Source organism: Cervus elaphus, chromosome 33 (genome assembly GCF_910594005.1).
Source record: "Cervus elaphus chromosome 33, mCerEla1.1, whole genome shotgun sequence".
NCBI classification, from domain to species: domain Eukaryota; kingdom Metazoa; phylum Chordata; class Mammalia; order Artiodactyla; family Cervidae; genus Cervus; species Cervus elaphus.
In genome coordinates, this window is record NC_057847.1 from 18,759,856 (window position 1) to 18,786,060 (window position 26,205).

The 26,205-nt window shown below is 36.8% G+C and overlaps 1 protein-coding gene across 1 annotated transcript in view; it reads left to right on the forward strand.

The window, feature by feature from the left end:
* CERKL (ceramide kinase like) overlaps positions 1 to 26,205 on the forward strand; it is a 128,718-nt gene that overhangs the window by 26,479 nt on the left and 76,034 nt on the right. The window contains exon 2 of the mRNA XM_043894058.1: positions 25,735 to 25,977. Within this exon, the coding sequence (XP_043749993.1) occupies positions 25,735 to 25,977 (243 nt within the window). The remainder of the gene's footprint in view (positions 1 to 25,734; positions 25,978 to 26,205) is intronic.

The following is a 26,205-nucleotide window of genomic DNA, read 5'->3' on the forward strand; positions in this document are numbered from 1 at the left end:
ATTTTAGGAGCTACCTTTATAAATTCAAAACAAAGCCAGAGCATTTTTGTATTCTAAATGAGGGAAGAGGCCTACTGTAATCATTCTTTCCTAGTACCATTCTGTTGTACATGCTACTTTCATGGTTTATCTGGTGCAGGTATTTTGTGTGGTGACTGCAAGATTTGCTGAATTTGTTCAGGTAATAATAATATAATAGTAGTAAACACTTGTATGGCACACTCTATGTATCAGGAACTGTTACCAGAATTTTACATATTAACTCACTAACTCTTCACAACAGTCCTCAGAGGTAGAGGCTATTCTAATCCCCATTTTCTAGATGAGAAAACTGAAAAGAAAAAATTCAAGTAACTTCTCCAAGGTCACACAGGTAGTAAAAGGCAGAGCCTGGATCCCAGCCACTTTGCTAAGAGGCCATAGCTTTTAATTGCTTATCTCTGCTGTGTGTCTTTGGGACCTTTTTCTTAATAGAACCTCAAGTGCTGCTTTTAACTTGGGTTTTCAGAAAGACAGCAAAAAATCTGCTGAAGTGTGCACCCATTCTATGAGACGAACCATATCTTCTCAAAGCCTAATAATAAAGCATTTAGTAATACAACTTTAGTAACACGGTTGTTCTTTGCAAGTCCTTCTGGTCTGTAGAACAGAGGAAAAAAGATTGTGAGCTTTAAAGTCCAGTCTTCTGCCGTTGACACCCGTCTTCGATAAGCCCTTCCCCTCTCTGAGCATCTGCTTGGTCTTTGTACCAGGTATGCTATCTCCTTTAACTATCACCATAAGCTGAAGATAACTTAGAATTAAGTGAGATGGAGTATCTGATTTAGTTCCTCGCTTGGCAGGCATGTCATCTCGCTTTCCATTCCCCGTGTTTCTGTACTATCCTGCTTTCAGTAAAAACTGGCTGCTTTCTTGCATGGTGGTGGCACATTAATGGAATAAATGTGTAGTAAAGTCATTTGGCAAATATGTAAAGAAAAGTTTCACTACTTAGTATTAGCTTCATACTTGCTGATGGTTGGGAGGGAGCTGAGCTTCTGAATACAATGCTGCTACTGCTGCTAAGTCACTTCAGTCATGTCCGACTCTGTGCGACCCCATAGACGGCAGCCCACCAGGCTCCCCCGTCCCTGGGATTCTCCAGGCAAGAACACTGGAGTGGGTTGCCATTTCCTTCTCCAATGCATGAAAGTGAAAAGTGAAAGTGAAGTCACTCAGTCGTGTCCAACTCTTTGTGACCCCATGCACTGCAGCCTACCAGGCTCCTCCGTCCATGGGATTTTCCAGGCAAGAGTACTGGAGTGGGATGCCATTGCCTTCTCTGTCTGAATGGTTCCTATCTAGTTAGTCATTCTTAGATGCTTAATAGAAGTTAATGAAGGAAAGAGTTGGAATAGAGAACTAGTTTCAGGCAAATAAAAACTACAGCTTTAAAATGTTTTTTTTTTTTTTTCTGACTATACTTGTAGAAATTCAGCTAATAAAGAAGAGTATTTAAAAGAAAATAAAAGCACATTTTTCAGAGGGAAATTTAGTTGTAACCTCACCTTTTAATGCAGGACTGTTTTTTAAAAGGGGCTTGTGGAACATGTGAATGAATCTATGTAGAGAAGGTACTCTGGGTAGAAATCAGAATGATGAAACAGATGGAGTGGTTGTTTCTTAAAATCTCTGATGGGTCCCAATATCCTTTTGTAAAGGAATAATTTGGAAATAAGACTGGTGAAGTCCCACAAGATGACTAGCTATCTACTATGCTTCTGTTCCCCAATATACTGAACCTCGATGGGGAAAGACCATATCCAGTCATCCTTAAATCTGCAACATTTAGGTCAGAAAACACCTGTCATATAGTAAGCACTTAGATTTTGGGACTAGATTGATAACTAGTGGGAGATATGTTTCTTGTCTTCACAATTTATAAAGATGATCTCTAAATAATCTTTAGAATACCAGGGGAAAATGCCGGCTATAAGAATTGTATATTGTCCCCTGGAGTAGATCTTCCCAATCCAGTATTCTTGCCTGAAAAATCCCATGGACCAAGGGACCTGATAGGCTACAGTCCATCGCGTCATAAAGAGGCGGACACAAGTGAGCACTCAGACTTGATGCGGAAAGCTCGGGAAGATAAAATAGCTGTCAGCCAGTGAGGGCCCCTGTGTGGCTGGTCCTGGCTGGAGATCCCTGATGTGAAGAGTGGAGACAGATGCTAGCTGTCTGCTGAAATTCAGAGGGCAGCCTCGGTGGTGGTGTGATCAGGCAGCCCGCCTCTGTCTGCTTTGTCCTTCTCAGATCTCTGTAATGATTTCACCTCTGAATCCTAAAGAATGCTTTCCTTGTTAGCATGGTTGTACCAGAAAGTGTGAGCAAGTATCTAGAGCTCCTTTCTGAAGTATTTTGCTGACCATATTTACTTCATTAGGCTCATCAGAAGTGTTGGTGCTCAGTAGAATTGCTAAGCCAGCAGTGTGTCTGAGGGAATGGGGGAATCCAGGCCCTTCAGAGGTGCCCTTGTCCCCCAGACCTGTCCACTGGTCTTTCCTGAAGGCAGGTGGCACCTGGTGGGTCACTGACCTGAGCCAGGCCTCGAGGGCTGCCGCTTCTCTCTCCTTCATGCGCTTCTCAAATCTCTTTTTTTGTTCATGTTACTCTGCTTCTTTGGTTTTCTTGATTTTTGTCCTTATATCAATGTTCATTTCTACTTCTGCAATTTGTCTTTTATTATTTTTCCTTTCTTTTTTCTCTTATGCCTTACTGTTTCCCCTTTTTGAACAGAGACCCATCAAGAGGGAAGAGTTAAACAACACTAAAATGAGCTGTTAACAATATTAACTTACTGTGCTGTTGAGAGTGATGGAAAGATGGGTTTTTGGAGTCATTCTGTCTGTTAGAATCTAAGCTTTGTCACTTCCTATGTAACTGTGGGACAAGCTATTCCAGCTCTAAGCTTATCTCCCTTTGCCCCCCACCAGTCTATAAAACGGGATATAGTATAATAATAGTACCCAGCTTACAGTGCTGTGAGTTTTCAGTGATATAATAAATCTGAACCTCTTTGCAGTAGCCTGGAATGGGATTTTTCTCTATTATTAATATTTAGCAACTGTGGTAGCATTTTAGCATCAAAAGAAACTTTCAATTGTATTAAATATTTGTCATCTTCCTTTCTACAAGGTAAGTTCCTACATTTTCACCTCTATTTCTTTCACAACTAGACTTGTGTCCAGCAAATTAATAATCAATACATATTGACTGACTGAATAAGTGAACAAATCTGTTCCAATACCCTTATTTTAGGAATGAGCTATCAAGTTCTAAAGGTACTGCATTTTCCTCAAGATTAGTGACAAAACCAGAGCTAAAACAGAGGTCTGCTAACTCCCACACCAGTGTCCTTTCTGAGAAGACTTTGTCACTGTCTCAGTGTTTATTTTGTATGGTTATTTCCTAGGAAGCTGTATAGTAGTATAAGACAATGTGCTTTGATAATCAGACAAATACTTAGATAAAACTCCAGCATTCTTATTAAGATCATTGGCACCTGCATATCTTCTATATCCTCATCTGTAAAGTGAGAAAATTTCTACTTTATAGAACCATTATAAAGATGAATTGTGATAATCCATGGAGAATGTTTAGTACTATTTCTTTGCTGCTCCCCACCACCAACATTTCAGTTTAGTTAGACTTATTATACATTCAGTCTTACCTTGTTTCGCATTCTTTCTTAAATCTTCTGTGATCTTGAATCTTCTGTGACCAGGCTTTTGACTCTCATCACTCTGCAGCTCACTTAGTCCTCATCTGACTTCACCTATGAACAGAGTTTGACAGCTAATCATGCAGTGCTCCTTGATACACCTTTATCTCCTACCAGGTCACTCTTGGGGTTCTTCTTCTACCCCACTGGCTTGCTCCTTCTCAGACACTTCTCTTGGCTCTTCTCATTTTTCCATCACTATCTTCTGACCTCATTGTCTGTTTTCATTCTCTCTCTGGTTCAGCTCCTCCAGTTTCTGGTTTCAGATATCATCTAAATCCCCTTGACCTTCCAATGTATATCTCCAGCTTAAACCTCTCTTCGGAATTTCTGATTTATGAACCTAACTGCCTACTTAAATTTCAACTTACAGGTCTAATAGATTTCTCAAACTTATCTTGTTCTAAAATAACCTCCACATTCTTTCCTGCAGCCTCCAACTATGTACTTCCTATAGATCTTCACATCTCAGTGCATGAAGATTTTATCCTTCTAATTGTCCATGCCAAATGCTTTGGAATCTGCTAGATTCCACTCTCACTCTATATCCTGTCCATTAGCACATCTTGTTGCCTCTTTCTTGGAAATGTATCTGAAACTGAACAGGATTCCTGCCACCATCTCAATATGAGACACTGTCATTTCTCACCTGGAGTATTGTTTAAGCTTTCTTAAACAATCTCTCTTCCTTAAACGAGTCTATATCTAACCATGTCCTCTGTGAGTCTATTCTGTATGTATCAGGTAGAATTTTACTTTTAAAGTATATGTCAGAGTACTTCTTTCTTCTGCTCAAAAACTTCCAACGACTTCACATCTTTTTCAGGCTAAAATCCAGAGTTCTTTCTATAGCCTACATACACCTGCATGGTCTGCCTGCTTCCAACCTTTATATTCTTGCGTTTTACCCTCCCCGTTTTCTTACTAACTCCAGCCACATCTTGCTGTTTCTGGAATATACCAAGTATGCTCTTGCCACTGGGCCTTCATACTTTTTTCTCTTGCTCAGCAGCCCTGGAACCAGCTATGTGAAAATTCTGGTATTACCCGATTTTAGAAAGCTAAGAAGCGGCATAAGTTTATGTGTATGTAACACTCACGACCAGTCTCAGGTAGCATTGAATATTCAAATATTGATATTTGTGAGTGAAACATTAAGAATATCTATGCCAAGTGGTATAAATAAAGATTTAAACTCTCATTGTCAGTTCAGGTCCAATTTTGGGACAAAATGAGGTCAGTTCAGGTTTTGTTGCCAAATGATTTACAAAAAAATAATCTTCAGAGCTTTGGGGATTTTAGAATTGCAGATGAGAGATTTTGGATCAATAACAATACATGGCTTGCTCCCTTATTTTTTTTCAATCTTTATTCGATGATCATTGGTTAGTCAGGGGAGATCTCTATCTAATAGGCTTTTCTCTTTTAGGGCAAGTTTGGCATGCAGAAAGTGTCCAGTTAAAAATTATTGAAAGAAGAAATGAATCTCAAATCATTTTTTGCTCAAATATATATTGTTTAGGAGACAGTGTGACCAGTTTAAGAATAGCTGACCATTATCAAAAACAAAGCACTGTTTGATTAGTGATAGTTAAACACATATTAGTATTTGAAATATCAGAAATACTTAATGACTGAGTCATCTGCTGACACAAAACCCATTATCTACTTTAGTGCCTGGCAGCCTAATCAGTTGGACTCTGTTTCATTGACCTGTTATTGACTTGTCATATAACTTTGTCAGTTTTTAGTATAACTTCTTCGTCTTTTGATCATCACCCTGTGTCTTAGAGCATTTTCTTGCAGTTGATCAAGGATATTGCCACTAGTTAAATGTAAATAAAATAAAAAATTTTGCTACTCATAATATAAAGTATCATGTATAAAATTAATTGAAAAAAAAAAGTCCAAAACTTCCATTAAAATCACTTGAAACTCTAACACTCATTTATAACCCTTATATAAATGAAATCACTTCTCTCTAAAGAAAATGTGAGTAGTAAAGTGCTATATTGGTGTTTGTCTTAGTTTTGGTTGAGTATCCACAGAAGAAAGTTAGGTGTTAGTAGGAATTATTGTAGTACCACTTTTCCTAGTGTTTCTCCAACAAGAAGATTTTATGTCCTTTCAGAAATTAATCATTTTTCTCTTCTTTCAAGCTTTGAGACCATAATTGTATTTAAATTGCTAATCTGTTTTGAAGGATGCATCATAAATTGCTTAACATTTATATTCAGTCAAATTTGTAATTTGTATAACACTTGCAGAACATTTGGAAAATTGAATATAAGAAAATGGAAGTGTTATTAGAATTTTACTGTATTTTAAAAAGTTGGCTCCCAACCCCCAGACTGAAATCCTTCTTCAGTCATGAATTTTTATTGCTTTTCTCTCATAGATTAGATAGAGCAGATGTGATTTTATTTTTTAATCCACATTACAGGGAGAGCTTTTTTGTTTGGGTTTTATGCAAAGGATTTTATTTTTTATGGTAGTCATACTTCGGTTGCTTAAGAAAATGCTCTTTTAAATAGGGGTAGTGACTTATTTGCATCCTTAAACTTAGCAAACATGCCTTAAGTAGTCGGTGTTTTTGAAGGTCTTTATATCTGATCACCATGGCTGATATTCAACAGTGCTGTTGAAAGAAATAAACATAGATGCCTCTTCTGCCACAGAGGCACAGGTGGACATCTTGGTGGCAAGCCTCATGCCGGGTGACACATGGCAGAACCCAACTGGGGGCAGAGAGCATGCAGCTTGAACCAAGAGTCATCTTATGTCTACTTTGCTGTAGATTTCTGTTTTTCTGTGGAACAGGCATCCTTCAAGATGTTTACATAGTATGGTATTTGCTTTTTATTAAATGTTTCTTATAATTTCTTAAAAATAGTCAAAACCCGGTCAGCACAGACTGTTTACAAGCCAGGGTTCCTCCACCCTGCCCCTTGCTATCTATATAAATGATATTTTTGACTCTGTCCTTTATAATGTTGGCACCCTGTGCATATTGGATGTAATCAGGGCTGAAAGGAAACTTGAATCCATCTGGAAGCAATAAACTTTTCTAAAAGACTGCACAGTGTTATTTAATCCTGTGACTTCTTACTGTGAGTGAAATTAAGGCTTGATGCAGTTGTGTCACATCGCATTGATATCAAATTTATCTTTCTAAAAAAATTACTGACAGTAGTATTTTAGTGCAGTGGAGAAGACGGCTTGCTTTAATCCTACAAGCTATTTTGCTTCAGTTACATGTTATATGGTGTAACTAAATATATACTTGATGAAAAATTGTTAAGTTTCCTCTAAAAGTTTCATATTATCAAGTAATACATTTTTACCTTTACCTTTGACCTTTTATCATAGTACTATTTGTGGTACCTTTTATCATATAGTACTAATATCATGTGGTACTAATCATGTGGTACATAATAAGAATTATTACGACAAAAGGCATGGAGAAGAAACTATTAGTTTAAATTTATTTAATTGAGAGCATAGCTGAATAAATACCATATATGTAGAGTGTATATATAGAACATTAAAGTCAAACATTGAGCTTATTTTCATATCAGACTCTTTGAATCAATTTCAGGCTTTTTCAGAAAAAAAGCGACTTCTAACTTCTACTCCAAAATAGCTTTTAAAATTTCATTTCAAATAGGTAGTAGAAGATCATATTTTGTGTGTGTAGGAGCCTAAATGGTATCAACTATCTAGCATAATTTATAGTTTTTGTATGTGTGTTTATTAAAACACAGTTTTGTTTTTTATTTTTACATTTTGCCTAAGTCCAACTGAAAATAAATGTAAAAGGATATTTGACTACCTTACATTGGTAACTTCATTTTAATATTTCTTTTGTGAATCAATTCCCACTGAATTTACTCATATAGAGGTTTTGAATGCCAAAAAGAAGGCAGAAACCTAACAATGTTTGTCAAGTATATGCTTTTATGCTTTTAATGGTGGAAATGAAATAAAGCCCCACATCACCCATGTGCCTAGCATATTAAAAATAAACATGAACTTTGTCTTGTAAGTTATTAAGTTGGATTTTTAATAAAACTGATCAGCTACATTAAAATATTTCACTTTTCCTTTGTCTCCACTAAGACTAGGCCTGCAAATATTTTTAGAATATCTCAAATGTGTATTTTTTGAGATGTAATTGACATGTAACATATATATTCGATTTAGATGTTTAACACAATTCAATACTTGTTTATATTTTGATATGCTCTCCACAATGTCTAATTAACATCCATAACCAAACATGGTTACAAAATTTTAGTTTTTATGATGAGAACTTTTAATATCCACCTTTCAAATATGCAATAGAGTATTATTAATTATAGTCACCATGCTGAGTGACTGTATCACCATCACCATGACTTACTTTAAAACTGGACAGACATTTTTACCTTTTGACCTTCCTCACCCATTCTGCCTACCCCTTTCCCCTTGCCTCTGGTAACCACCAGTCCATTCTCTGTGAGCTTGTGGGTTTTTTTTTTTTTTTTTAAGATTTTTAAAGATTCCACATACAAGTGAGATCATACAGTATTTGTCTTTTTTTGACATTTCACTTAGCATAATGCCCTCAAGATCCATCCAAGCATTCCCAAAGGCAAGATTTCCTTTTTAATGGCTCAATAATATTCCACCATGTGTGTTTGTATGAGAGACATTTTCTGTATCCATTTATCCATCATGGATACTTAGGTTGTTTCCATATTTTGTCTATTATGAATATGTTTGTATTTAAGTTTACTTTTGTCTGTTCAATATAAGTAGCTTCTGGCAATTTCTTTTTTATTTTCTCCCCTTGCTTCCTTCACATACACAGTGGTTCCTTGACCACAGGTGTGCCATTTCTATCATCCGGAAGGTAGACTAATGATAAGTTCAAGTGTCCTAGAGGCTGGTTAGGTGAATTTCTTCCAGTTCATTTTGGATGATCAGGATGGTGGTATTCTGTTCCTAGCTGTCTTGGCTCCTCAGATGAACTTTCCTTTCCTGGTACTAAGATCAATCTTTATCAAGTGAACATTATTGCTTTAGTCTCATGCAATGGGTCTACTTCCTTCCAACAATACGAATCTGCATGTGCTAATTTCAGACAGCCTGGATTTAGATTAGTTATTCTGAATACTTTTTTGGCTTCTTAGGATCAAATAATGACAGTCTTAAAGGTAAAATTGAGCCACAGTCAGCTCCCGGTCTTGTTTTTGCTGACTGTAGAGAGCTTTTCCATCTTTGGCTGCAAAGAATATAATCAATCTGATTTCGGTGTTGACCATCTGGTGATGTCCATGTGTAGAATCTTCTCTTGTGTTGTTGGAAGAGGGTGTTTGCTTTTACCAGTGCATTCTCTTGGCAAAACTCTATTAGCCTTTGCCTTGCTTCATTCTGTACTCCAAGGCCAAATTTACCTGTTACTGCAGGTGTTTCGTGACTTCCTACTTTTGCATTCCAGTCCTCTATCATGAAAAGGACGTCTTTTTTGGGTATTAGTTCTAAAAGGTCTTGTAGGTCTTCATAGAACCATTCAACTTCAGCTTCTTCTGCGTTACTGGTTGGGGCATAGGCTTGGATTACCGTGATATTGAATGGTTTGCCTTGGAAACGAACAGAGATCATTCTGTCTTTTTGAGATTGCATCCAAGTACTGCATTTCGGACTCTTTTGTTGACTATGATGGCTACTCCATTTCTTCTAAGGGATTCCTGCCCACAGTAGTAGATACAATGGTCATCTGAGTTAAATTCACCCATTCCAGTCCATTTTAGTTCGCTGATTCCTAGAATGTCGACATTCACTCTTGCCGTCTCCTGTTTGACCACTTCCAATTTGCCTTGGTTCATGGACCTAACATTCCAGGTTCCTATGCAATATTATTCTTTACAGCATTGGACCTTGCTTCTATCACCAGTCCCATCCACAACTGGGTATTGTTTTTGCTTTGCCTCCATCCCTTCATTCTTTCTGGAGTTATTTCTCCACTGAGCTCCAGTAGCATATTGGGCACCTTCCAACCTGGGGAGTTCCTCTTTCAGTGTCCTATCATTTTGCCTTCTCATACCGCTCATGGGGTTCTCAAGGCAAGAATACTGAAGTGGTTTGCCATTCCCTTCTCCAGGGGACCACACTCTGTCAGACCTCTCCACCATGACCTGTCCATCTTGGGTGGCCCCACACGGCATGGATTAGTTTCATTGAGTTAGACAAGGCTGTGGTCTGTTATCAGATTGGCTAGTTTTCTGTGATTATGGTTTCAGTGTGTCTGCCCTCTGATGCCCTCTCGCAACACCTACTGTCTTACTTGGGTTTCTCTTACCTTGGACCTGGGGTATCTCTTCACGGCTGCTCCAGCAAAGCACAATCGGTGCTCCTTACCTTGGACAAGGGGTATCTTCTCACCGCCGACTCTCCTGACCTTGAACCTGGAGTAGCTCCTCTCGGCCCTCCTGCGCCGGGGCAGCAGCCGCTCCTTGGAGGTGGGGTAGCTCCTCTCGGGCAGGGCCCCTGACCTCCAGGGTGGGGTAGTTCCTCTCGGCCAGCTGCCTCTGACCTCGTGAGTGTGGTAGCTCTTCTCGGCCGCGGCCCCTGACCTTGGAGGTGGGGAAGCTCCTCTCGGCCGCTGCTCCTGCGCTGTCGCAGCCTGGCGCTCTGGGTCGCTACCCCTGACCTTGGGCGAGGGGTAGCTCCTCACGGCCTCGCTTCTGCACGGTCAGTCGCAGCCGGCGCGCCATGAAATTGAAAGACGCTTACTACTTGGAAGGAAAGTTACGACCAACCTAGATAGCATATTAAAAAGCAGAGACATTGCTTTGCCAACAAAGGTCCATCTGGTCAGGCTATGGTTTTTCCAGTGGTCATGTATGGATGTGAGAGTTGGACTGTGAAGAAAGCTGAGCACTGAAGAATTGATGCTTTTGAACTGTGGTGTTGGAGAAGACTCTTGAGAGTCCCTTGGACTGCAAGGAGATCCAGCCAGTCCATCCTAAAGGAGATCAGTCCTGGATGTTCACTGGAAGGACTGATGCTGAAGCTGAAACTCCAATACTTTGGCCACCTCATGAGAAAAGTTGACTCATTGGAAAAGACCGTGATGCTGGGAGGGATTGGGGGCAGGAGGAGAAGGGGACGACAAAGGATGGGATGGCTGGATGGCATCACTGACTCGATGGACATGAGTTTGAGTAAACTCTGGGAGTTTGTGATGGACAGGGAGGCCTGGCCTTCTGCGATTCATGGGGTTACAAAGAGTTGGACACGACTGAGCGACTGAACTGAACTGAACTGAAAGGTAAAACTGAATGGGAGTGGTATTAAAGTGAGCCTTTTAGTGTCTCTCAGTAGTCAAACCTTTAGATTATTTGGAGAGTTGAGGGGAACTTCACCATGACTACTGTGAGATGATGGGGGATGAGACCTGCATAGGTAGGGCATTGATTGCTAGTAATGGTGGAGGTGAAAACTGAGGCATTATGACTCTTTGAGGTCCTCAGAAGAAAGGAGTATCAGTGAGTCAGCTTGGACTGTGAAATATAAGGGCATTTACCAGGCAGGAAACCCATACACAGGCATTGTCCTTAGATGCTGACAATAGAAGCCATCATTGTGGCTTAGTCCTGTTTCCACAGTCCAGCAAGTTCCAGGCCAAGAAAGATGAAGGACTCCTTAACCTTTGTTTCTCGTAGAAACAGTTGTCTATGGAGATTGCCCTATTAATATGAGCATTTTAATACCCACACAGAAGTGCCTGGAATGTCAGTGTTCAATCATGTTAATGAAATAAACTTTTGAATTTATTCTAAACTATTACAGTCTGATCTTTCTCTAATCCCTCCCCTGTTGCTATTTTTTTAAACCACCATTTAACTTATGTGGGAAAAAATATATGTAACTTAAATTCTCAAAAGGCTTTGAAGGACCCTTGTGCCTTCCCCCCTGTGAAGTTAGGAACCTCTAATATGTGACTAGACTTCAGCTGAGTAGTACTGGGATGTAGGAGTTCAGAGGGACTGGAAAATGAGGGATGTTTCTTGGAGGAGGGGCTCCATGAGCTCTGACAGATGGTTAATGTTTGAAAAGTCTAGAGTCAAGAAGGCCTTCCATTTGTTGGGAAATGAAGGAGCAAAGGTTCAGAGATTGAACTGCATACACCATAATTAAGATATTATCTGATTGATGGTAAATACAGTCAGTAGCAAACTTTTATAGGACACCTATCCTTCTTTGAAGCATTGAGCTGGGGTTGGACTCAGAGATTAGAGATGAGGAGGACAGTGAAGATATTGTTGAAATAAATTACTGAGAACTAGAAAAAGGAAGACTGATCACTATACTTCTGGGGTTCATGGGGAATCTGCACACGGTCATTTAGTAGCATATATATGAACTATAATCCTATATGAATTGATACACATAACTGGTAATGCCAAAAAAGACTAGATTATAGGATTAAGATGAATTAATTTTTATTATTATTTTTAAAATTTATTTATTTTAATTGGAGGTTAATTACTTTACTGTAGTGGGTTTTGTCATACATTGACATGAATCCTCCATGGGTGTACATGTGTTCCCCATCCTGAACCCCCCTCCCACCTTCCTCCCCATCCCATCCCTCAGGGTCATCCCAGTGCTCCAGCCCTGAGCACCCTGTCTCATGCGTCGAACCTGGACTGGTGATCTTTTTCACATATGATAATGTACAAGTTTCAATGCTATTATTTCAAATCATCCCTCCCTCACCTTCTCCTACTGAGTCCAAAAGTCTGTTTTTTACATCTGTGTCTCTTTTGCTGTCTCACATATAGGGTCATTGTTACCATCTTTCTAAATTCCATATATATGTGTTAGTATACTGTATTAGTGTTTTTCGTTCTGACTTACTTCACTCTGTATAATAGGCTCCAGTTTCATTCACCTCGTTAGAACTGATTCAAATGTATTCTTTTTAATGGCCGAGTAATATTCCATGGTGTATATATACCACAGCTTTCTCATCCATTCGTCTGCTGATGGGCATCTAGGTTGCTTCCATGTCCTGGCTATTATAAACAGTGCTGTGATGAACATTGGGGTGCACGTGTCTCTTTCAGATCTGGTTTCCTCCGTGTGTATGCCCAGCGTGGGATTGCTGGGTCATATGGCAGTTCTATTTCCAGTTTTTTTAAGGAATCTCCACACTGTTTTCCATAATAGCTGTACTAGTTTGCATTCCCACCAACAGTGTTAGAGGGTTCCTTTTTCTCCACACCCTCTCCAGCATTTATTGCTTGTAGACTTTTGAATAGCAGCCATTCTGACCGGTGTGAGATGGTCCCTCATTGTGGTTTTGATTTGCATTTCTCTGATAATGAGTGATGTTGAGGATCTTTTCATGTGTTTGTTAGCCGTAAGATGAGTTAATTAAGCTCATATTTTCTGTTGGTCTCTGAGAATAGTATTTATGTTGGTGCAAAAGTAATTGTGGTTTCAGACCCTGGATTTTAAGTCACTATAACTGGGTTCAAGCACATCTTTATTAATCAAAGTAGGAACCACTACAATCAGCACATTTTTGCCAGTGAGAAATAACTTTATTCCTGCACCAAAAAAAATCCATGCTTTGGGATTTGATGAACTCTTGGAAAGCATTTTCTGTGTTGTCCTGATTGTGAAAGCATTTTTCCTGCACAAAGTTGTCAAGATGCTTGAAGAAGTGGTAGTCAGTTGGCAAGAGGTCGGGTGAATATGACAGATGAGGCAAAACTTTGTAGCCCAGTTCATTCAGCTTTTGAAGTGTTGGTTGTGTGATGTGCAGTCAGGAGTTGTCACAGAGAAGAACTGGGCCCTTTCTGTTGACCAGTGCTGGCTGCAGGTGTTGCAGATTTGGTGCATCTCATCCATTTGCTGAGCATGCTTCTCAGATGTAATGGTTTAGCCGGGATTCAGAAAGCTGTGGTGGATGAATTTGGCCGCAGACCACCAAACAGTGACCGTGACATTTTTTTGGTGCAAGTTTGGCTTTCGGAAGTGCTTGGGAACTTTCTCTGTGTGACCACTGAGCTGGTTGTCACTGGTGGTTGTGTAAAATCTGCTTTTTGTCACATGTCAAAATCCGATCGAGAAATATTTCATTGCTGTTGTGTAGAATAAGAAAACATGGCACTTCAAAATGATGATATTTTTGATTTTCGGTCAGCTCATGAGGCACCCATGTATCAAACTTTTTCACCTTTCCAGTTTGCTTCCAATGCCAAACAACCATAGGATGGTTGAGATTGAGTTCTTGAGCAACTTCTCATGCAGTTGTAAGAGGATCACCTTCCATGATGCTCTGTTAGTCGTTGTCAACTTCTGATGGCCGGCCACTACACTCCTCATCTTCAAGGCTCTCATCTCCTTTGCAAAACTTCTTGAACCACTACTTCACTGTACATTCATTAGCAGTTCCTGGGCCAAGTGCGTTGTTGATGTTGCTAGTTGTCTCTGCTGCTTTATGACCCATTTTGAACTCAAGTAAGAAAATCACACAAATTTGCTTTTTGTCTAACATCAATTCATTAGCAAAAGACATAAATCGATGAATGCACCTTAAAATGATGTATAACGTAACCACATTTATTTAAGAATGTATTCTGATATCATATGGCAAAGTTCAACAGTGCAGAACCGGAGTTACTTTTGCACTAACCTAAACACCATTCTCAGAGACTACCTATTTATGAATGTTTTCCCTAAGGAGCAGAAATGTAAGTAGATGTGTAAAATGACAGGGGCAAATGTAGAACTAGATAATATAATCAGGTAATACACAATTCCAAGAGATGCACATGAGTGCTCTTACTGAAGTGAAAATGACAAAACCCAAACAATTGCATGATAAACTCATGCTATAGAATATGAAATTTTGAATTGCTCTTTTAGTTCACTAGGTTTCATATGTAGTAGAGACTTGTTGCATAGACAGTCTAAAAAATTAGTGATAAAATCTTAAACTGATACAAAATGATGAAAGATAAAAATGCATAAATCATGACATTTTTAGGCTGCATTTTCTTAAGCTTAGGCCTGTCTTCACAACATTATAGATAGGGCCAGAGTTTCTTGAGCTTTTTTAGTTTTGGAAGCCCTTTACACTCTTAAATTGTTGAAAACCACAAAGAGCCTTTGTTTATATAAGTTAATAACCCCTGATATTTACCATGCTAGAAGTTAAACATTTAAAATATTCATTAAAAATAACAGTAATGAGTCCATTGCATTTTAACATAAATAATGTTTGGACTAAAGATAATTATTTTCCAAAACAATAAAAAGATCAGTGTCATTTTCTTGACTACAGTTTGCAAATCTTTTTTATAGAAGACACAGTATTCCTTAATAGAAAGATTTAGTAAAAGACAGCTGAGTTTTCAAGATTGCTTCTGCCTTCAGTTTGTTGTGAATGTATTTGTTTTTGTTAAAGTGTATAAGAAAAATCCAATTTCACACAGATATTTGTTTAGAACAGGAGAAGTATTTTAATAATGTTTTCAGGTAATTGTGGATATTTTTTGATACTACAGTAAAACTTGGTAAGTGCGAATTTCTTAAATGTTAGTTACAAAGCAGAATCTGTAAACATATCAATTAACCTTCTGTAGTTTGCTATTTGAAAATTTATTGCACTTTGAATCTTTAATTATGCATAATTTTATAATATCCTGCATTGAGTATTTGGAAAAATTGGTCTACTGAGTTATATAGCGCTTCCAAATGTTGACACATTTAATTATATAAATATTTAAACTATCAGATATATTAACATCACTGCCAATCTCAGCATAAGATTCTTTAAATATTGGGAAGCTCTCAAGCTCACCATGGCAGATACAGGTTTTACAAAATTCTGAGTTTTGCTTGAAAGTTAGAATTTTGTCATTGACAGCATTCTCAGTTGTTTTGCTTGAGTGACTGGCTCACTTTACTCAATTCCCAGAAAACATTTACCAAATACTCATACTCGCATATAATAGTTTGTTAGTCCCATCTTTCAAGCAAAAATGGTTTTCTGAACAAAATCGAGCTAGTCACAGTGTGAATGGTATGAATTCTTTTCCTGGGGAGAACTATCACTTTCATTTGTAGCTGAAATGCTTTTTGGTACAATTCCCATTATCACACATAATACATATAAAAAAGAAATTACTAAAGGGTAGAGATTTTTAAAAAATAAAGTGTTACTACTTCATCAAGGACAGTTAAGTAATACTTTTTTTTTTTAAACTGTGAGTTTGAAGTGATAAGGACTGCAACAATTATTAGTGAAATTTAGTGTCACTTCCTTGATTCATGGTGACACTAGATGTTTTAACCACTATTTCCTTTTCACCATCCATGCAAATGTCAGCACAGTGAAAAAGGCAAATAACATCTTTAGTATTTTTATAAAAATCATTTTGATCCTCTATACCTTCTGAGAAAACATATTGAGAATATTTAAATGGTTGCCTTAATTTGCCAATTTTGCCATTATTTGTATAAAATAACATTATAAGTATGAACATTTATTAATGGTTTTGATTGAGGGAAAAAATTGATTTCTAAGAGTTTGCTATTGGGAACATGAGTTCCAAGAAAAGAGCTTAGAATAGAAATTTGTCAAAGTCAACCTAAATTTTCAATTATACTATTTTTAAATATACTGAGTTTATGTGGTATTTGTGATTAAACATAGACTATGTAATTTTAAATTGTTATTGTCACTTTGTAGCATAGACATTCAATGTTCTGAATAAAGAATATATATTTATTGTCTATATTTCAAATAATCAAAGAATAATATTTATATTATTTGACTAATCAGTTCATTTTAGACTTTATGCAAAAGTACCTATGTATCTTTGGGTGCTTAAGTTCTTAAGAGAAGTCCCTAAGCTGTTTATACATGATAGAAATAACTAGAAATAAGTGGGAAAAAATTGCAGATAGAAATTGAGCATTAATTTTTATATTTGGTATGACAAAAATGTGACTTTTTGGTATTCTTTTACAAGATAATTCTATTTCTTGTCGTTCTTGACAAGTGTTTATATTTAGGAACTTAAGCTTTTATGCTAATGAATGTTAAGTCAGAATTCTTGAGGATTGTAATGCACTGTGATGGTTTTTCAGTAAATTACTGGAGTAGCCCTATTTATTTAAACCCTGGTTTAACCTGATTATTAACAATTAAATTGTGTTTTCTTCTTACAATTAAAGTGTATTCAAATTTATTGGTCCCTTGCTTCACAGATTTATCTCAGTATGTGGTGTATTCAAACAGAATTTTGTATTTTTAATTAGGGGATTAGATAAGTCATTCTGAAGAGCCAAAAAAAAAAAAAAAAAAATGGTTAGACATCACATTGCTTAACCATCTAATATACCATAAGTGTGTGTCTGCGCTCTGTTGTGGGAGCTGTCTACCAGGCAGCCTTGTTTTTTGGGCAGTATTTTAAAGAGTGGACATGTGCAGATACTGTGAGCACAATTAGCGCCAAGCAGATAAATCCAGCTCTAATCCTGTTTACGGTCTGCATCAGACAGATGTGCCAAGATTGATTTAGACAAGCCCTGGGCTTACAGTAATATTTTTAAAAGTGCCATTCACTGTTCTATTTCTGTTAAACCTTTGCTAAATATTCTTAAGTGATGTTGGTTTTACTGTTCTTGTTAGCCACCTTAACCTACTTTAAGCAGGTCCTGCTTTGCTCTCATGGTGACAGGGTAACCTGCCAGGAGAGGTTATCTTTATTCCCTGTAATTAAATTGACTTTTCCCCCCAAGAAAATACAACAATAGGAAGTGGGTGCTGAATTAAATAAATAGCATGATATCCAATAGACATATACTTAAATCCTGTGCTGGAACAGATGGTCCCCAGCATCTCTGTAAGTAATGTGAGAGGACAGTTAATGTTCTGAAACAACTAGCTATCACCAATATGATCCTAATGAACCAATAGATTTCAAATAATAAACCACATGCCACAAAGAAAAATTGCACATCATCTGTAAGGTTTTAATGCTCCTAAACTGAGAAAAAATGTCTATAGATGATTTTCATATTTTTCTAATGTTATCAAATATCAATTTATGGATAAAGTTTGACTTCATATTTTTTACCAATAAAGGTATGTTTTAGCATTAAAGTAAATTAAAGTTACATTTAAATTATATCCCTAGTATTTTTTTAAAAAATTTTAGCTCCTCTTTTATATCCTTAGGTTGTGCATGGAAATATGGCTTTTGCATACAATTATGAAAGCATTTGCTTTTATTCATGGCAGAAACTGGTTATCCTGTTAACAGAGGTTGCTGTACTGTGATGGAAGTGGCTATCTTACAGATGAACTATTGGGCAGAGATAAAAGACCTAAATATGTTTCAGCATTTATAAATAAAATAGTTTATAAACCAAAAGCAGTATTTTTCTGATTCACATAGAGAATAAGAGTCTGAGTCATTCTTAAGCTTTTATTATAAAGAGGTATAGATAAGTGGTTGATTTTTATAGACCCCAAAATAATAGTCTTCACTCTGAATATGGTTCCTTTTTTTTCTCTTTAATCATATTTCTCATAAATATTTGTATTTTCTAACTGTGTCTCAAAGAGTTAAGTGTTTTGGTGTGGGGGTAGAGGGGAAACAATGACCTTCTTAGATTTTCAGCTTATCCTCTCAGACATCTCTAGAACCTTCAGCTCACTGGGGGTTAGCCTGAGGGCTCTCCACCTAGAAACCTGAGGACCCTTTGGCCTTAGCTCTCTTTCAAGTCTTGGAAGCTAGTGTCCTGCTACCCCACAGAGCCAGCTGGTCCGCCGATGCTTATATCTCACGAACTTCAAAAACAAAACAAAGACAGACAAGCACCATCTAATCTGATAATGGGTAAACAATGTTTAGGCAGTTCCAAGCCATTAAATAAGACCATTTTAAATTCAAGTTCACACAATTCTAATGAGTTTTATTCCTAAAGACTATATTCAGAAGAAAACAGTTTTCTATAAAACTAGTTATATACATGTCTTTGCATGTGTTAGGAAACAGTTTTGTTTAAAATGAGGTGTATCCTGTGATTAGAGAGAACTGGGCTGATTTACTCATGTTGTGTAAATGAGTGACATTGCAGAAATGAATAATAGGCCAGAATTTCTATGTTGGAAATTGGCACCTGAGAGATTCCTATAGCTGCTGAGGAAAATAGAGTGCTGAAGAACATTTGCCTATTGTCAGAAATTTGTAAAACAAGCAAAAACTATTTTATTCACAAATCAGTTATCTTTATTTTCATTTCAAATGAAAACAAAATATTTGTTCTAAATCTGTAGTTCTTCCTCTTAGTTTCCTCTTGTCACACTGGCGAAGAGATCAGGCATGTGAAAACCCCAGATTTGAATCTGTGGGCAAATGTGGGAACAGATTAGAAGTCCAAGCTGGGAAAGCAGGAGATACCATTCAGAGATTTACAGGCCTTTTCAGAGTTTTCAGTTCTGTCAGCTCCTGGTTGCTACAGTCTAACCTTCCATTTCCTTGAAGGTCACCATGAAGTTTTGAATGAAGTACAGTTGACGCTTGAACAACATATGTTTGAACCGTGTTTGTCCATATATATGCAAGTTTTTATCAGTAGTAAATGGTGCTTGTTTGCATTCTTGGATGTGGAACCATGGATGGAAGGAACCGTGAATATAGAGGGATGGCTATAAATTATATATGGATTTTTGATGATGAGGATGTACCTTTAAGCAACCCTGGGTTGTTTAAGGATCAAGTCTACTAAGTTAAGACATATGAGTGGTTTTGCTGTTTTCCTAGGATCTAGTTAGAGACGGAGCAATGGCTTGTCTACTGTTTTAAGTTTGACTAGAATAAAAAACAGATCCAGAAGGTCAGATGAGTGTGTGTTTACTTCAAGAAGGTCGTTACTTCTGTGTAGTGTTGGTAAAGACCAGTCAAAGTACTTGGATTTAGATCTTGGATCTGGCTCCTACAGATGTATGACCATGGACAAGTTACTTAAATGCTGTGGCCTGAATTCCTCGTTTTTAGAGAAAAGCGTCTACCTTGGGTAGTGTAAGGATTAAATGAGATAATAGGTGTAAAGTGCTGAGGGCAATGTCTGGCATATAGCACACACTAATTAAATATTAGCTTCCCTTATGTTTTAGAAAAAAAATAAAAATAAAAATGAATAATATGACCAGGAACTATTTTAGGATGAGCAAGAAAACCATCTTTTTCAGTTGATTACAGAAATATTTCCATTGTAGGAAAATTAGAAATTCATATACGCAAACTAATTCACAATCTCATTCTCCTTTCAAGTTTTCATATGTATCGTCATACATATGTGCATATGGAAATACATTCCACATACATTATGCATTCAATAAATATATACAAAACAGTAATGGAAATGTGGTACACTGTTTTAGACACTTTTTTAGTCAGATTTCTACATTTTAATGACTGAATAGCATTATAGTATATGAATATGCTTCATTTTCCAAAACCAATACTCTGTTAGGTCACATTTAGGTTATTTCCAAGTTTCACTCAAATAATGCTTGGGTAAGCATTCTTTTAGCTAAATTGTGCATATTATCTATTCCCTTAGGGTAAATTCCTGGAAGTAAATTGCTCGATCAAAAATATGCATATTTTAAAACATTTTCCCTTTTCTCATTTTAAAAAACTGATAAAATATAATGCTGATTACAGAAAGGAAGGTTTATAAGTAAAAATTAATCTTATACTCCTTTATATCTCTGTTTTCATTGATAACCACTATTTGTTATGTGTTTTCTGCGTGGATTTTTTTCTCCTTTTCATGAAAGTGAGATCAGCCTCTCAGATTATCGTCATTTGCTTTTTATTCCACTTACTCATACCTCTTAACATGGATGTCTTTCCACCTCAGAACACAAGGGTCTAATTTTCTCATTGTGAGTTGCAGAAGATGATGATTAAGCAATTCTCCTATTGAAGATCATGAATACTGCTTCAAATAGTTTTGCTATTATAAATACTGCTGCAATTAACATTTTGAAATCTTTTGATAAGTATTCCCAACTTGTTCTCCAGCAGTTTCCATTTTTGCATTCCCACCAGCGCTGGGACTGGTTCCCTTTGCCCGCACCATCAGTGAGCGTTATTTTTGATCTTGTGCCAATCTAAAAGGCAAAAAGTGGTATCTTGTTGTTTTAATTTGCATTTCTTTGATTACTAATTAGATTGAACTTTCTCATATGTTCATTGGTCAATTTGCATTTCTTCTTTTGTGAAATGCCTGCCTGAGTCTTTAATGTACTCTTCTACTGAAGTGTTTCTTTTCTTGATTAAATAGATTATTTAACTGTCATATGTTGCAAATATTTCTTCCCAGTTGGATTTTGTTTATGACTTCTATTTATGGGTCTTTAGGACTTTATTGGCATTAAATAACCTTGATGTTATGTATCTCAGTCTCTGTTTGTCTGCCTTTATTGCCGTACTATGGCTTTACTAATTTATGGTTATATAAAGTTCTTTGTAATCTAGGAATATTAGTGTATATTATGAAACAGAGATATAGTTTTTCTTTTCTTTTTTAAATATGAACCAGTTCTAAGTCATCTTTTACTAAATATTCCTCACTGATTTTGGATACTACCATTATCACATTTGTGACTTTTAAAATATTTGCAAATGTTTCTTTGAACCATTCATTTACCTATTTCTAGATGTTTTAATTATTATAACTTTACAAGATATTATCTGACTGGGTATGTACTTCTCCTCATTACTATTAAAACATTTTTCTTCATTATTTATTCCAAGAAAATTTACAAATCATTTGATAAGTTCCCTTGCTCCTTACATCAAAGAAAATACCATTTAGATTTTGATTGGAATTGCATTATAAGTAGTAATAATGAGAATACTAGCGTAAAAATAATGTAATCTTGGAACTTGATAGGCCTTCATTTTCTCTCGATTTATTTTGTATGGCCTTTTCTACCCAAACAAGTCCAGGATCATTTTGATAAATTTGTTCCTGGATAATAATTTGCATAGGGTCTCTTTATCCCCAATATCTTTTCTTTCTAGATATTGATATATTTGTAACCAGCTTCCTTATTGGATATTCGTATTAGTTCTAATGCTTTCAAATAGATTCTTTTGGGTTTTGTGACTATATTGTGATACTGTCTATAAATAGCTATAGTTTCATCTCTCCCTCTCCCCCTTCTACCATCAGTTGTCTTTATTTAATTTTCCTTGTGTGTGATAGTGAGCAGAAAGTTGAGAATAGTAAGAGTAATAATAGGTATTCTTGCCCTGTTTCCATAAATTCTGCTAGTTTTTACTACTAAGTTGGATCTTGGTTGTTGTGTTTTAGTATCTTTAAATTTGCAATTACAAGAGATTTTTAAATAGGAATAGTCATTGAATTGTTTACTGCCAAAGTAAAGTACACATGGCCAGGAACTGAGACTATAATACAGGACTTTGAGTGAAAAAATACATATTTCACCCTTTTCATTTTTTCCCCTCAGTGATCCTTCCCTCACTTCCTACCTGCCCCCTTTGGCGGTCTTATTTGTTGTATGTTTGATTACATAAAAATTAAATTAATGTGAGACACAAGCTTATAATGAATATTATAAGATTGTGCTCAGTTGCTCAGTTGTATCCGACTCTTTGCTACCTTGTAGACTGTAGCCCACCAGGCTCCTCTGTCCATGGGATTTCCCAGCAAGAATACTGGAGTGGGTTGCTATTCCCTTCTCCAGGGGATCTTTCAAACCCAGGGATTGAGCCCTTGTCTCCTGCATAACAGGAAGATTCTTTACCATTTGAGCCACCAGGGAAGCAACTTTAGGCAATATACATACCAAAATTGGAATACCAGACCACCTTACCTGCCTCTCTGAGAAACCTGTATGCAGGTCAATAAGCAACAGTTAGAACTGGACATGGAACGACAGACAGTTTCCAAATTGGGAAAGGAGTACGTCAAGGCTGTATATTGTCAGCCTGCTTATTTAACTTATATCAGAGTACATCATGCAAAATGCCAGGCTGGGTGAAGCATAGACTAGAATCAAGATTGCTGGGGGAAATATCAATAACCTCAGATATGCAGATGACACCACCCTTAGGGCAGAAAGCAAAGAGGAACGGAAGAGCCTTTTGATGAAGGTGAAAGAGGAGAGTGAAAAAGCTGGCTTAAAACTCAACATTCACAAAACAAAGATCATGGCATCCAGTCCTATCACTTCATGGCAAATAGATAGGGAAACAATGGAAACAATGACAGACTATTTTTGGGGGCTCCAAAATCACTGCAGATGGTGACTGAAGCCATGAAATTAAAAGACATTTGCTCCTTGGAAGAAAAGCTATGACCAACCTAGACAGCATATTAAAAAGCAGAGATATTACTTTGCCAACAAAGGTCAGTCTAGTCAAAGCTATGGTTTTTCCAGTTGTCATGTATGGATGGAAGAATTGGACCATAAAGAAAGCTGAGTGCCAAAGAATTGATGCTTTTGAACTGTGGTGTTGGAGAAGACTCTTGAGAGCCATTTGGACTGCAAGGAGATCCAACCAGTCTTAAAGGAAATCAGTCCTGAATATTCATTGGAAGGACTGATGCCAAAGCTCCAATCCTTTGGCCACCTGATGTGAAGAACTGACTCATTGGAAAAGACCTTGATGCTGGGAAAGATTGAAGGCAGGAAGAGAAGAGGATGACAGAGGATGAGATAATTGGATGGCATAACAGACTCGACACACATGAGTTTGAGCAAACTCCAGGAATTGGTGATGGTCAGGGAAGCCTGGTGTGTTGTAGTCCATGGGGTTGCAAAGAATTGGACACAACTGAGTGACTGAACTGAAACAAAAGATGTGGTTTTATATTTTGCCTGTAGGAGGAATGTTAGGCAGCTAATAATTATCCACTCTGCACAAACATATAAATAAATTCTAAATTTGCATTTATGTAATATTCTAATTTTATGTTAAATTTAATATTCAATAACATATAAATTTTTAGGGGAAAAAACTTCTAAACATAATATTTTTCTCTCCAGTACAATTATTAAAAAGGAAAGCACATTCCTATCATTTCCTCTACCTTAGTCCAAGCCTCATAGACTGGTTTCCATTCCTCCAATGTCTTGCTTGTGTTTTCTAATCTTTATCCTGATGACATAATCATCTTTGCTAAACTAAATTACAGGGTGAAAAATGTACACCACCTTGGGATCAATGCTCAAAGAGCAAACTCCCAAGTGTAGCATGAAGATTTATCATGGACTCACGATAAATCTGGACTCAGACTTCCTCTTCTGCACCTTGTTGGGAGCCTTCCCAACTTCAGTTCAGGTGTCCTCAGCCTTTAGGGGAAGTGGGTCCCAACGCACCCCCTGGGAAGGGTCTTGATTAAGAGAGTAAGTGTTCCAGGTGAAGTATAACATTAGGACAGTGAATAACAAAAAGTTTTAATCCTTGTTCGGGATTAAAACATGTTGAATCTCTCATATATGCACACCTCTTTCCATCCCACTGGATTTGAATAGAGAACCAAATTCAAATTCACTGGCGATCATTGTACAATGATGGAAAGGACCATATTTAAGATGAAGCCAAAGTCCATGAAAGAAATACCGACATACAATGGGCACAGCGCACAGTGACACGTGTGTTTGTATGTGCTTCTAACTTGCCTGTCTACTCTCTCTGTTGTGCTCTACATAGAAATCCATTATTTGCCTTCTCTAACCCTGTAAAACTGTCTAGTTCAAATTCTTTTCTTGGGTTTTCCAATAAAAATTAATAAGACCCTCTGAGATACCAGAATTCTTTTATGTATATCCCAATTATATCTACTTTAAATATCTATTTTAATCCCTAATAAATTAATGGCCACTCCAGTGCAGGTAGTAGAACTTCTCTCTCTTGCATTCTGCATAGTGTTTAACACAAAGCATTCAACAGAAGTTTCTTAAACTAAATGATACATAGTTATATCCATGTTAAACTGTTTTGGATCCTAAATCAATGAAACAAAATAATTCAGTGTTATTGTGTTCACCAGTAAATTTATCCCACTTTTCATTGACTCATCCTAATGTGAATTTCAAACTTTTCCTTCTGCTAATCCTTGAAAATCTTCAGGGAAAGAAACCTGAGGTCTGAATCATTTCTTTTTCTTATAAATCACCTTCAAGGAAGCCAAAAACCACAAAGATCAAAGATAATTCCTGCATTATAATTTTGTTTTGATTCAGAATGTTCATTGCAGTAGATGCCTTTTCGGGTGGATGACCTTCCCACAAAGATTATTGTTATTCTTCTTTAATTTCCTTCTATCCCATCCATCAAGTCATGAGATGTAGGTTTGTAAACAACAACAGCAACATAGTAAGATTCAGGTGGATCTTTCTTTTTAGATTGGTAGGAATTCATTATGTTTTCTACTCACGGCAGTCTCACCATTTCCTTTTTGCACATGTATCTCTTTACCAAGAATGTACATTTTCTTTCCCTTTCATGTTGCCTTCAACAGCCTGCCTCAAACTCACTTATGTTAGTGAATCCTTTTCTTTCCATTACTTTAGTCTGTCCCTGTAAGTAACAGGAAGCCTCTTGCATGATACTAATTTAGTATTACTGATATGTTGCTTTGTTTTTGTTCCTGGAATTCTTCATACATTGAATATTCTCAGATTCTGAATGTCCTAGGCCTTGTGTGGCAGGGACTCTCTTCCATTTTTTTCTATCTATGGGATAATGGACCTAATTTTTCTTTTTTCCCCTCCTCATCTCATATAGGACTTGACAAAGCATAATCAGTAAAATTACAGATGGTAAATATTTTCTGAGTTTTCACTATTTTTCATACATACAAGAATATAAACACAATGGTTTTGACTGGAAATTTTAATTTCTTTTCAGGTGATTCCAAGTATGATTTTCTACATAAAGAAGAATTTGTTGAACTCAAGGACATATTCTCTGTCAAACTGAAACGGCGTTATTCAATTAAACAGCAGAGAAGTGGTACTTTATTAGGAATCACTCTCTTCATATGTTTGAAAAAGGAACAAAATAAATTAAAGGATTCTACTCTTGATCTTATTAATTTAAGTGAAGACCACTGTGACATATGGTTTAGACAGTTCAAGAAAATTTTGGCAGGTAAGTACTCCTTATGGAAATTTTTAATGAGTCTAGTTTCCTTGATGTAGGTTATAAATCTAAACATGGTATTGTATTTACCAATATAGTAACCCTTAATTATATTGAGGTTGTTTACTTCTATTTCTAGTCTGTTAAATGTTCTTAGCATGAAAGGTGTTGAATTTGGTCACATGCTTTGTCTACACTCAATGAAATAATCATATAATTTTTTCCTTTCATTCTGTT